The sequence below is a fragment of the Girardinichthys multiradiatus genome, chromosome 13 (assembly GCF_021462225.1).
Source record: "Girardinichthys multiradiatus isolate DD_20200921_A chromosome 13, DD_fGirMul_XY1, whole genome shotgun sequence".
Lineage (NCBI taxonomy): Eukaryota > Metazoa > Chordata > Actinopteri > Cyprinodontiformes > Goodeidae > Girardinichthys > Girardinichthys multiradiatus.
Genome location: NC_061806.1, coordinates 13,255,720 through 13,267,851, shown reverse-complemented (window position 1 = coordinate 13,267,851; position 12,132 = coordinate 13,255,720). Strand labels below are relative to the sequence as shown.

The following is a 12,132-nucleotide window of genomic DNA, read 5'->3' as shown; positions in this document are numbered from 1 at the left end:
CCAGTGTGTTGGGCAGAGGTGAGTCTCTTAAACGTTAGCTGGTTAGTGCCTTAACGAAGGTGAGTGAAGAGGTTTTTCTGACATAGATTATCACAGAACACCGGGTACTAATTGACAGCCATCAGAGTTTTGTTATTTTTTCATCTAACTCAACTGGGTGAAATGTTTGACTGGCAGCTAGTGTGCCATCCCTGGCTGCAGAGGCTCTTATGTTATAGAAAAAAACTACTGGTGTGTCATATGATCAAATGAGCGTAATGTGATTGGCTAACAGCCGCCCAACTTGCTTTGGCTTGAGTCACTAGAAGGTCCACACATTTGCAGGCAAATTTGTGCAGGCAAATGTTTGCTGTTGAATTTAACGTAAAAAAACAATCACACACATAATTGCACAGGATACAATGTGCAAAACTGTTACAGAATCACCGTATCAGCGATAGCCCCGTCCACTGAGTTCGATGGGTTGGGATGTGTGTGTGTGTTCTTAACAACTATACACAAAAGGTTACAGGCCGATTCTTATGAATTGTTTTTTTTACCAGAGGTGCGTCTTAGCCCAAGGAAGAATCCATTAAAATTTGGTGGGGATCTGGATCATTGGGATTTTTGGATGGCGGAGGTACGCAGTCTCTGATTGTCTTGTTCACAATGTTTTAGTAAGGCAAGGGACTGAGAGATTAGGGAGTAAGACCTGCAGCAATGTCTGGAAGTTAGGAGTCAACAACATTGACAGATAATTTATATACAAATGTTTAATGAATAACAAAAAGATGGCAGTGAACATTTATACACATGCTGTTGGCTTGGGCCTAGCTGAATTATAAAAAAGAAACCTTCCCTCTTGATTCATGTGACAGATTCCACCTGCTCACGTGCGACACGTATGCAGCTATAAAGCTATAAATACAATCACAGGATTTTTGCCAAACTACCCATTAGCACCAACACCCCTATAGAACAAGAATTATTGTAACATCCATTTGCAATGAAGTAAACCAAATTAACTCTCAATGCCAAGGAGGCAGAAAGGTAAAAAACAAAAAAAACAAAAGAAAAATGAAACGGCTCGACAGGCGGCTCAATTTGCTCAAGTATAAGGCTGTAAAGCACTGCAACACTGGTATGGTTAATTAGCTCCACGCCACTACTATTTTACAGATAGGTGACTGGGGTCCTTGAGAGCTGCACTAATTTAGCCAACCTCTCTTTAGTCAGGCACTCCTTTAGACAGTGAAGAGACTCCTCAGAGTGATGTCCTCGTCACACTGGAGAGGTGAAACCCACTTGTAGTGCAGCGTTGAAGGACCGTGGTGGCCCACCTTGGCCTCCATCTACTCTCAACTGCTAAGGACAAAAGCGGTTCTCAACAAATGTCAGTCCAGTGTGCTGCTGGCTTCTAGTAATGGGTTTTAGTTACAGAGCATGACAAATCACTTCTGTGCCACTTTCTGCAATTGTGTTTTCAAGTTTGTTTGGTGGCACGGAGAGGTGTGCTCAAGGCATAACTGTCCCTTGTGACAGAGATCTGGTCATCTCCGTGTGGACAAAGTAGGTTTTCAGCTCCCCTTTGCCTTTCACGTTGATGATGCCACGACACGAACACATGTAGCCCAGGTTTGATAAGATACCACTGGTCTCTTCTGTCACCTGTGTCACAAAAAGGTCAGATTATTAATACATTTACAGTTACAGTTTAAACCAGATATTTATGTATTCTATATAAAAATATGGAATCATTTTTTTCTCACTGTCTTCCCATTAAGTTAGGATACCAAAATTGTTTTTTATTTGCTAAAGGTCAGAAAAGTGACAGATTGTTTTCAAATTGAGAAATTTACATACGCTAATATTTTATGCCTTTAAAGAATTTGGGAAAGCCCAAATTATGACATCATGGCTTTGTAGGCTTCTGATAGGTTAATTCACAACATTGGAGTGAATTGGAATCCCCAAGATGAATGTGTTTTGGTGTGAAATGTATAGGTTAGCCCCAAAACAAATACCCTATGAAACTGCTGACTGAACCTGATAAGAGAACATCATTATCTGCAGTGACACTTCCTGTATTGTCATTGGCTGAAAGGCCACTCAATGAGGAAGAAACAACATAAAAAGCCAGGTTACTCTTTGCAAATTAACACAGGGAGAAATACATTAATTTAAGGAGACATGTGCGTGGTCTGATAAAACTAAAATTGAATTGAATGTTTGTCCATAATCATAACTGTTACATTAAAGGCTCCTGCAGAGTCGATGTACTTGACTCTTGGGACGGTCGCCGACCGCGTATGCTAATGTGGTGTCACACAATAAACTGCTCGGTGGTAAAAAGTCTTTGCATTGAACCGTTTTGTATGTGACACACCACTCTGACAACCAGTCACGAGGATGGGGCAGCATCACTGCCACTCTTTGTGCCGCACTGACAGGTGTATTCCCCTTCTTCATCCCTAGTCTGGTTTAATGGCCTTATATACCACCTTCTTCTTTTTTCCAAAGCCACAAAGCAAATTAGCTCTTCCACCTCATCCGATGACGCCATGGCAGAAAGTATGGGAAATGTATGAAATCTTAAACAGCACAGAATAGTGTGCACAGAGTCTGTGCTGCTCGCAGTTCACGCACAGTACGCCCGTCTCTGTGGGAGCCTTAAGAACATCATCCCAGATGGTGAAGCATGGCGGCTAGCAGCATCGTGCTGTGTGGGTGTTTTGCTGCAGGAGGGATTGGTGAACTTCACATTATGTGAAAAAAAAGCAACATCTCATAACATCAGCCAAGCAGCTGAGAGTTGGGCACAAATGGGTAGTCAAACGGACAATGACCCTAGTACAGCAAAGTCAATGTTGTACACATCATAGTGTCCATCAGAAAGCCCTGATCTCAGTCCTGTGGAGAATTTGTGACCAAAGCAGAAAAGATGTGAGCTAGCAAAGCTGCCTATAAACCTGACATCAGTTCTGTCAGGAGGACTGTGCCAAACAGCAAACTATTGTTAGAACCTTGTGGAAAGACACTGAAAACCTTTGACCTTGGTGCTACATTTTAAAAGGCAATTTTACCAAATAATAATGAAATGTATGAACGTTTCTGCAACTGAAGGAAAAAAACACACCTCTAAATAATTATTTTATTTATCTGACATGTAGTAAATAGTAATTTTTGTAATCCTAACTGACCCAAAACAGTGAAAGGTTAGTCTAATGTAGTGTCAGACAGTGAGGGAAAAACTATTATGTTGTATAATCCAATGAATGTAAATATCTGGTTTCAGCTGTATATTGACAGATAAGCATCAGTGAGACATCTTACCTGTATTTTACCCAGCACCCCTGTTGTTTCCATTCTACTGGCCACATTAACACTGTTTCCCCAGATGTCATATTGGGGCTTCTGAGCCCCAATGACTCCTGCAATCACCGGCCCATGGTTAATACCTAGTAAAACAAAGCATAAACAAAAGAGATAAACATTAAGGTAACCTTTTAAAATAGTCAACAACACCTATTCTAAATAAACAGATCAAATCAAATATGCACAGTTTTTAGGTCTTGGGAGACTTTACCTACCTATTCGCAGTCTGAAGTCATTAAAAGAGTGTTTGTTGATGACATCTAGCTTCCCAACAAGAGCAAAGGCAAACTCCACCATTGTGCCTATGTGCATGTATTGTCTGTCATGTTCCTAAGGAAAATGCAGAGTAAGAGGAAAGACAAATGAAGTTTAATGGAATATTCAAACATGCAAAAGTCTGAATTCAACCTAACAAGATCATATTTGTCTCAATGGAAACAGCCTAGGTCAAATACTGTGGGAAGTTGGCCACGTTTGCCTCCATGAAAGGTCTACTCACAAAATCAGTGATCAAAAAGGAAATGAAGATTCATACATGAAAGTTATGGAGGACCAAAAGGGACAAAATTAAATAAATAAATAAATATATCATGAAATGAATAAATGTGAATGTCCCATGAAATAAATAAAATCCCCAGAAATAAATAAATTGTACATTTATTTATTTCATGGTATATTTATATGAACTTATTCCATGATATATTTATTTATTTAATTTAGTCTCTTTTGGCTCTCCATAGGGATCTTTTTGATATATCAATAAAACAAACTACTTTTTAAAAGTGACGGCAGGTAGAAAAAAATTAAGCTAATTAATCAAAACTTTTTCTGCCTAAATCTAATGTGATGTTTATCTTGTACAGTTCAACTGAAGTCAAACAAATCTATTAGGGAAGCATGATGTCTTACTTCATGGCCTACTTCCTGTTGTCAGACAGGCTCTATTTAGGTGATTTCTTCACCCTACAGGTCTGGCAGCAGTCAAACATAGGTCTGATTAGCAAAATTGAATCAATCAATGAATTAACAGTGATGAACTATTGTTTTTAGTTCAATTTTAACTGAACTCAAAGCTGTTTGTGGAGAAACTGTGAAAAAGAAGGTAAAGGCTGTAATATCCTTAGCTTATATGTGCATTTCATCATTTATAGAGCATCTGATGAACCACACATAGATCAGCTATCCTTGTGTGGTTTTCATGCAGTTTGTTAATTTACATCCTTTAGCTTAGGCCAGAATTTGCAAAAAGGTTACATAAGATTAAAATGATTTCATTAACCAAATGTATAAGTTAGAAAGGTACAAAAATAGTCACCATGTTCATACATAAACTGCTGGGAGAACGCATTAAGCCCCTACAGATATTTTTATGTTTTTACTTTTTCAATCACACCTAAACGTTTCAGATCATGAAACAAATTCTGATTTTAGGTAAAGATAAAGTAAATACAAAAAGCTGTTTTTAAATGATGATATCATTTATTAAGAAAGAAAACGTTATCCAATCCAACCTGGCCCTATGTGAAAATGTAACCGCTTCCCTTGTTAAATCCATGAATTAACAGTGATTAACCTTTTTTTTGGTTCAGTTTTACTGATCAGATCCTGTCAGACATGTAGAAGGAAGAAACCGAAACTAATATTCTGGAATTGCTCAAGGTGGAGGCATCTTGGAGTAGCTCTGTTACTTTTCATTTGTATAATATGAGCTGCAGCAACATTTAATTTACCTTTGGGATTAATAAAGTATTTTTGAATTCAATTGAATTGAAGAAATCAATTTTAAATAATCTGTTTGGCAACATGAAGTAGGAAACGAGGCTTTAGGACCCCAGCGAATCGTAGTGGGAGCAGGGGCACTTAGTTTATGCAGTAGGGCAATGATCTGAAGCATACAAGTAAGTCTACCTCTGAATTAGGAGTTAGGAGTAAAATCCTATTGGGATGCTGTGGCATAATTTAAACATGCAATTGATGCTTATACACCCTCCAATGTGGCCAATCTTACAAAATCCCTCCACTGTGATATAAAAGAGTCGTTACCAGTTATCACAAATGCTTGTTATTAAGTTCAGGTGGCAAAGATGTTTAGTTTGGATAGATGTCTTTTGTTTTTGTTTATCATTTTGTTTTTGTTCAGGTTATCTGTGTCTGACATTGATTTAAAACTACTCTTTCATCAATAACTGTGAAGAAATGGGCCGGGAGAGACTGGATGTTCTAACACTGATAAAGGATGGAAACAGGTCAGGGAAGCAGCTTGGGGGCTGGCAACAACACTGAAGCTCTGCTGGAACTCCTGTGAAAACACAGAACATTCAGACCTGGTTTAAATCTCATACAACATTGTGGGGAAATGTGTTTTGGACTGATGAAACCGAACCCAAAGTCATCATGCTTTGTGGTTATTTCCCATCAGACAATACCAGGGATTTGGTCAAGCTGGGTGAAATACAACTCCATTTAACCCAAAGCTCCCACTGTGTGCCAGAAAGCTGAAGATGGAGAGGGATCACATACAGTACAAATTAGCAACAGAATGGCTTCACCAAATGAAATTCAAGTTTCAGAGTGACCCACTCCAGAACGATGTCCAATAGAAAGTTTATAAAGTTTCCTGAAGAGGGCTGTGGATAAGAGATGTCCTCAGAGGCTGCTAGATTTGAAGAACTTTTACAAATTAGAGTTGGTGAATATTTCAAAGTCAAGATGTGGTTGACTAGTTTCAGAGTATGCACTTTTATGTAACAATGCTCAGGCAGCTTTTTTTCCCCCACAAAGAAATCTCTTTTTTAGGTTGAATCATCCAGAATAAATGTCACATAAACAGGGTAGAAAGTTAAAAAAACACAATTTTTTAATAGTTAAATTTATTTAATACAAAAATCTGGCATTTTAAAAGTGGTGCACACATTTTAGAGAGCTACAGCACATTTTGTTTTAAATAACTACAAATGTCAATTGATAAATCTGGCCCTTTGGCAAATTAAGAGCTTGAATGATGTAGCAACAGTGTCTAAATAGGAGGTGGGGCTAGGTGAACACACAATTAAGCCAGATTTTCAGCAATCAGGCAGATCTCTTTATGCAGCACTAATCTGCTTCATGTCCGAACAAGGCCCCTATTTGTTCACATGGGCTGCATGCATTCAGATGTGTAGCAGTAAATCACTGATGGATGGATGATGCTGTAGCAGATTTCATGGAGCTACCCACACAGGGCTTTTAACTGTGTTTGGAAAGCCAATAATGCTGCGATGCTTCAGTGCTTCATTTTTGTGGCCTCAGGCAGCTGTAGATAATCAGAAGGGAAAGTCCAGGGACTTGTCAAATGTACATACAAAGATTAAAAGATGCCCTCTGTTGCTGGCCTGCATCATGTTGGTGAGTTCTCAGAACAGAACCTCCAAAAGTATTCATAACCGTTCAACTTCATTTTGTCACATTACAACCACACACCTCAGTGTTTTTAGTTAGGATTTGTATGTAATAAACCCAACATAAATTAGTGCAAAACAGTCAAGTCCTGTGTGCATTTGATTTTAGCCCTCTTTGTAGAACCACCATTTGCTGCAATTAAAGCTGCAGGTCTCTTGGGCATCTCTCTTAGCTTTGAACATCTAGGGACTCAAGGCTTTGCTGATTCTTATTTTCTGCAACTCAGAAGTCAGCTTTGGTGTGAACATCAATGTTATAGGTTCACTAAAGATTCTCACTTGTGTTTAGGTCTGGACTTTAACTGGGCCATTCTAACTCTTGAATGTGCTTTCATCCAAACAATTCAATCGTAGCTTTGTTAGTAGGTGTAGGGTTGTTGCCCTCCTGGAAGGTGGACCAGTGCTTCAGTCTCAGGTCTTTTGCAGCCTTTAACAGGTTTTCTTCCAGTACCACCCTGTATTCAGCTCCATACATCTCCCCATCAACTCTAACCAGCTTCTCTGTCCTTCCTGAATCAAACGCATCACCATGGCATGATGCTGCCACCACCATGTTACAATGTGAGGATAGTGTATTTAGGGTGAAGTGCAATGTTATTTTTCCTGCATATACAGTGTTTTTGGTATTCACCAAAAGTTTAAATTTGGTCAGAGCAAATTCTTCCACAGGTTTGCTGTGTCACCCATATGAAGCAAACTTTAAATAGGACTTCTTGCAACAATGGTTTTCTTCCACTCTCCAATAAAGGCTAGATTGGTGAAGTTTATGGTTAATTGCAGTCTTCTTAATAGATTCTCTCACCTGAGCTGTGCATCTTATCAGCTTCTTTAGAATTACCATGGGCGTCTTGGCTGCTTCTCTGATTGATGCTCTCCTTGAATGGCCTGCTTTGGTGAAAACCTATGTCTTGTCAGGTTTGGAGTTGTGCCATACTTCTTCCAGTTTTGGATGATGCATTGATCAGTGCTCCATTCAAAGCTTAATATAATATTTTATAGGGTTAAAATTTCCATTTAACTCTGGTTTAATCTCCTCCACAGCTTTTCCCTGACATACCTGCTTTGCACCCTGTTCTTCATGATGCTGTTTGTTCACTGTTGTTCTCTTACAAACATATGAGGCCTTAACGAAACAGCTGTACTTATACTTAGGTTAAACTAAATAGATGTGGACTACTAGTAATGTAACCCCTGAAAGCAATTGGCTGCACTGTCTTTTATTTAGGGGTGTCAGAATAAACAGCATTAAAAGGTGTTTAGAAATGCACACACTTTTCAGATTTCTATTCTTACCTTCCGCTTTATGTTGGTCTATCACATTAAACCCCAGTGAAATACATTAAACTCTGTGGTTCAAATGGGACAAATCGTGAAGTTCAAGGAGTGGGAATGTTTTAGCAAGGTGCTGGCACCTACAAGCCATTTGCTGAGTCTTAACTGTTGTAGTGAAAAAGCTTACTTGTGCACACTCTGGTCCTGGAGTCACATTGAGGCCAGTTGCAGCCATGTAGGTGCTACCGATAGTCTTTATCTTCTCCACTCCGCTGAACTTTGGTTTAGACAGCAGCTGTGAGTGCAAAGGGAAGCCAGCACAAAATATAACAATCAGCAGCATCCAAATGACCACATAGTTTTGTGCTCCTTCCACCTAGGAACATAATGACTCTCTGCAACCTCCCCAGAAATGGTCAAAAATATTTCTTTGTCTTTGTCACACTGTCTGATAGCCAGCATTATTAGTAAGAGAGGAGTTTACCTCATCAAAGTCTGCTATGATCTCGTTGAGAAGTCGGAGGCACTCCAGTCCTTCCTTATTGACATCAGACTCGGTATAAAACTCTTTGAAGTCTGGGATGGAGGCGAACATCACACACACTGACTCGTATGACTGATGATAAAGGTCCTGATAACAAGCGAGAAGAAGATAACAGCTGGATGGGCCGTATCGAACAAGCACCCGTGCCAGAAAGATGAAGAGAAATAGCCTGTGGTCTCAGTGGGCTTTACAAAACTAAAGAAAAAATCCATTACCTAAATGCCTCACTCTGAACACTGACACTTAGACGTTAAATAAATAGGAAGAAGCTTTAATCATCTCAGCAGGGACGCTTGGTCCCTGTGGCAGCTGAAAAATAGAGGAGTTCATCTTTAGAACGACAGACGTAAGAACAGAGCAACTTTGGTGACCCTTACAGAATGAAATGTTTTGTAAGCAAGAAGGCATCATCTTTCAAGTTAGGAAAACAACATTAATAGCAGCATATAAATGTGGACACATTTATTGGCACCCATGGTAAAAAACAAATCACCTTTTATTGTAGCAGCATAATTTCACAATAAAAATGGGAAAATTCCACCTTAAATTTGACTACATTAATTTATGGTGGATAAAAGTCCCATACTATAAAACTGTTCTTACCAAAACCACTGGTGATAATATCCTTAAAATAAATGTAACTCAAGTGTTCCTTAAATTACAACTTTATTTCTTAGATCACATTTTCTAGAAACTTCTATCTAGCAAACCACTACGTTCTCTTTCTTTTCGGTATATTTATGATTTGACACAGAGTCCCTTCCCTTGCAGCCACTATTCAGACCTATTTTTGTCTTGCCAGCACACAAAGTGAACATGGTGGTAAAGGAGGCACAAGAAAAGCTGTAGGGCATCCTGGGTTAGCGAGTCTCCATAACAACCATTAGGTGCCACATGCCGGTTGGTTGTTTGCAAAGCATGCCAGACGACAGGAAGTTTCTATCCTATCATCACAAATGTTAACATGTGGCAGTTTGCTCAAAACTACCAGGACTTTAATTGGAACTGTGTGGTGCAATCAGATGAGACTAAGATTGATCATTTTAGCAACAAACATCCAGGGTTTGGCATCAAACAGAGGATGAGTGTGTAAATGCGCCTCATGCCTGCTTATAAGCATAGTAGAGGAGGACCTGTGATGCTGTGGGCCTGTTTTTCTTCTGAAGGCCTTGAAAACCTTGTTAGAGTGCATGGTATTATGAACTCTTTAAAATAAAAGGAGATTTTAAACAAATATCTGGCGGACTCTTTAACAGGATAATAATCCAAAACATGTGACCAAATCAACACAGAAATGGTTCACCAGACACATTATCAGCCTTCTTCTGTGGTCAGCTCAGTCCCCAGAGCTAAATCCTTTAGAAACCTGTGGGGTGAGCTGGAGAGAAGAGAGCATAAGAAATGACCCAGGACTCTGGATAATGCAAAGAGATACTGAAAATAGGTATAGTCAAAGTTCCAGCTCTGTATGCTCCAAGCGTGTGAAATGTTACAGGAGTAGAATATGAGCTGCATTACTGGAAAAAAGGAGGTTGTACAAAGTATGAACAGCAGGGAAAACAATAAACTCAAATTAACATAGGATTATAAAAAATGTTTTCAATGTGTATTTATGCGACTGCCATAAAATAAATTATTTTAAGGCTTTGGACACAGCTTTACCAGTGGTGCCAACAAAACTGCCCACATTTGTATGTAGAATACGCAGTGCATTCAGTGTCTAATGGCCAAAGACAGTAGAAACCTGGAGTCTCCTCACCACATTTCTCCCAGAATAATCCTAAGACTTTCAATGCAAGGTTCCCCTCCCCAGGAGTGGCTGCCACAGCTGTAACTGGGTCACTGAGGAGAATGAGTGAGGCAGAGCTAAAGCCCGAAGTGAAAAGCACAGGTGCAATACAACACCTTCCACTTCACTGAGGCAGAACTCAGTCAAACCATAGGCATCATCAGCCAACATGCAATAAATACATTTTTTATGCAGACAGAAGTATTGCTCATTTTCCCTTTATTTCACTGCTTTTTAAGGCTCAAGCAGCATCAAGAACAGCATCAAGAACTGTTAAAGATGGGGCCTAAACCGTTATCTTCTAAGCCTTAGGATTGCATAGTCCTTCTTTTCCACACATTTAGTGACAGCTACATATATTTATTATACAGGAATAACAGCAACTAAGTAGAGGTGCTTTGTTATTGTTGCAAAGGTGAATGATTCTGACTAGATGCAGCAGACAAAATGGAATCTGCTCCATTTTTATGGATTTTCCAGCCTCTGCAGGAAAATAAAGTTGCACAATTACATTATTGTATTTTTAATCCACCAAAACAATGCAACTTGTCTATGATTAATTTTATAAACACATTAGAAAATGGCAGAAAAAGAAATATGGCAGCCAAGAGGCAAATAAAAAAGCGAGCTATTGCTTTGAAACCGGATTTCTTTGAGTTTATTGCTAGCAAAGAGAATAGATTGAGTAATTATTTTGTTTTTTAAGTGTTTCTTTGGACTGCGCCAGTTTATTATACTTAACCTAAAAAAATATAACCACGGATGAAAATGATCTGAAATGCATGTAGTTGGGCAACAACAAAACAGAAATCAGGAAAGATCTGACACAGATGTCATCCTTCAGCTGATCATCTACTGTATCACACGTTTTTAACTAAATGTTGTTTGGGAATCACTCTGTAGGTGCTCAAATACTGGTTTATCTCAAACTGTGTTATCCTACATTCATATCAAGAAATGGTAACAAGATGGGACTTTATGATAGGCTGCTGCTATCAAGGAGACAAAAGATCCAGTTTAAAATCGTCTTTCACTGGTTTATCCCTTGTGTTTATGCGACTGAAATTTAACTGAAATCATCCACAAAAAAAAATGCTCAAAGAGTCCAAAGAACTCCTGATTGTGGCCACTATAAAGGACTTCAAGACAGTCTGGCCACTTGCAAGTAAAATACAGGTCATTTGAAAAAACTAGACTCTTTTGAAAAATATTTTTTGTCATTCATTTCAGAAAGTGAAACTTATATTTGATATACATTCATCACACATAGAGTGAAATATTTCAAGCTTTTATTTCTTGTAATTTTGAGGATTATGGCATACAGAAAACAAAATTCAGTCTCTCAGAATATTCGAATATTGTAAAAAACTCATGGTGTCACACGCTAATCAGTTAATTACCTCACAACACCTGCAGGGGTTTCCTGAGCCTCTAAATGGACTCTTGTCTGGCTCCATGGGCTACACAATCATAGGGAGGACTGCTGACTGCAGACGTCCAGAAGACAGTCATTGACTCCCTCCACATGGAGGATGAGCCCCAAAAGGTCACAGAGTGCTGTATCTAAGCGTATTTATAGAAAGCTGAGTGGAAGGAAAAGGTTTGGTAGGAAAAGGTGCACTAGCAACAAGGATAACACAGCATTGAGAGGTGTGCCAAGCAAAATCCATTCAAAAAGTAGGAGAGATTCCCACAGATTGCACTGAGGCTCGGTGTTAGCGCATCTAGATCCACTA

At 39.0% G+C, this 12,132-nt stretch overlaps 1 protein-coding gene across 4 annotated transcripts in view; it reads right to left on the bottom strand.

Annotated features, from left to right (window-relative positions):
* Positions 1 to 734: 734 nt before the first annotated feature.
* adcy2b (adenylate cyclase 2b (brain)) overlaps positions 735 to 12,132 on the bottom strand; it is an 88,151-nt gene continuing 76,753 nt past the window's right edge. For 3 of the 4 annotated variants that reach the window (XM_047383922.1, XM_047383920.1, XM_047383921.1), the window contains 5 exons: positions 8,548 to 8,694; positions 8,251 to 8,358; positions 3,570 to 3,684; positions 3,313 to 3,437; positions 735 to 1,647 (listed from right to left, as the gene is read on the bottom strand). In XM_047383922.1, the coding sequence (XP_047239878.1) occupies positions 1,495 to 1,647; positions 3,313 to 3,437; positions 3,570 to 3,684; positions 8,251 to 8,358; positions 8,548 to 8,694 (648 nt within the window). In that variant the 3' untranslated portion in view covers positions 735 to 1,494. The other variant, XM_047383923.1, reaches the window with a different exon arrangement.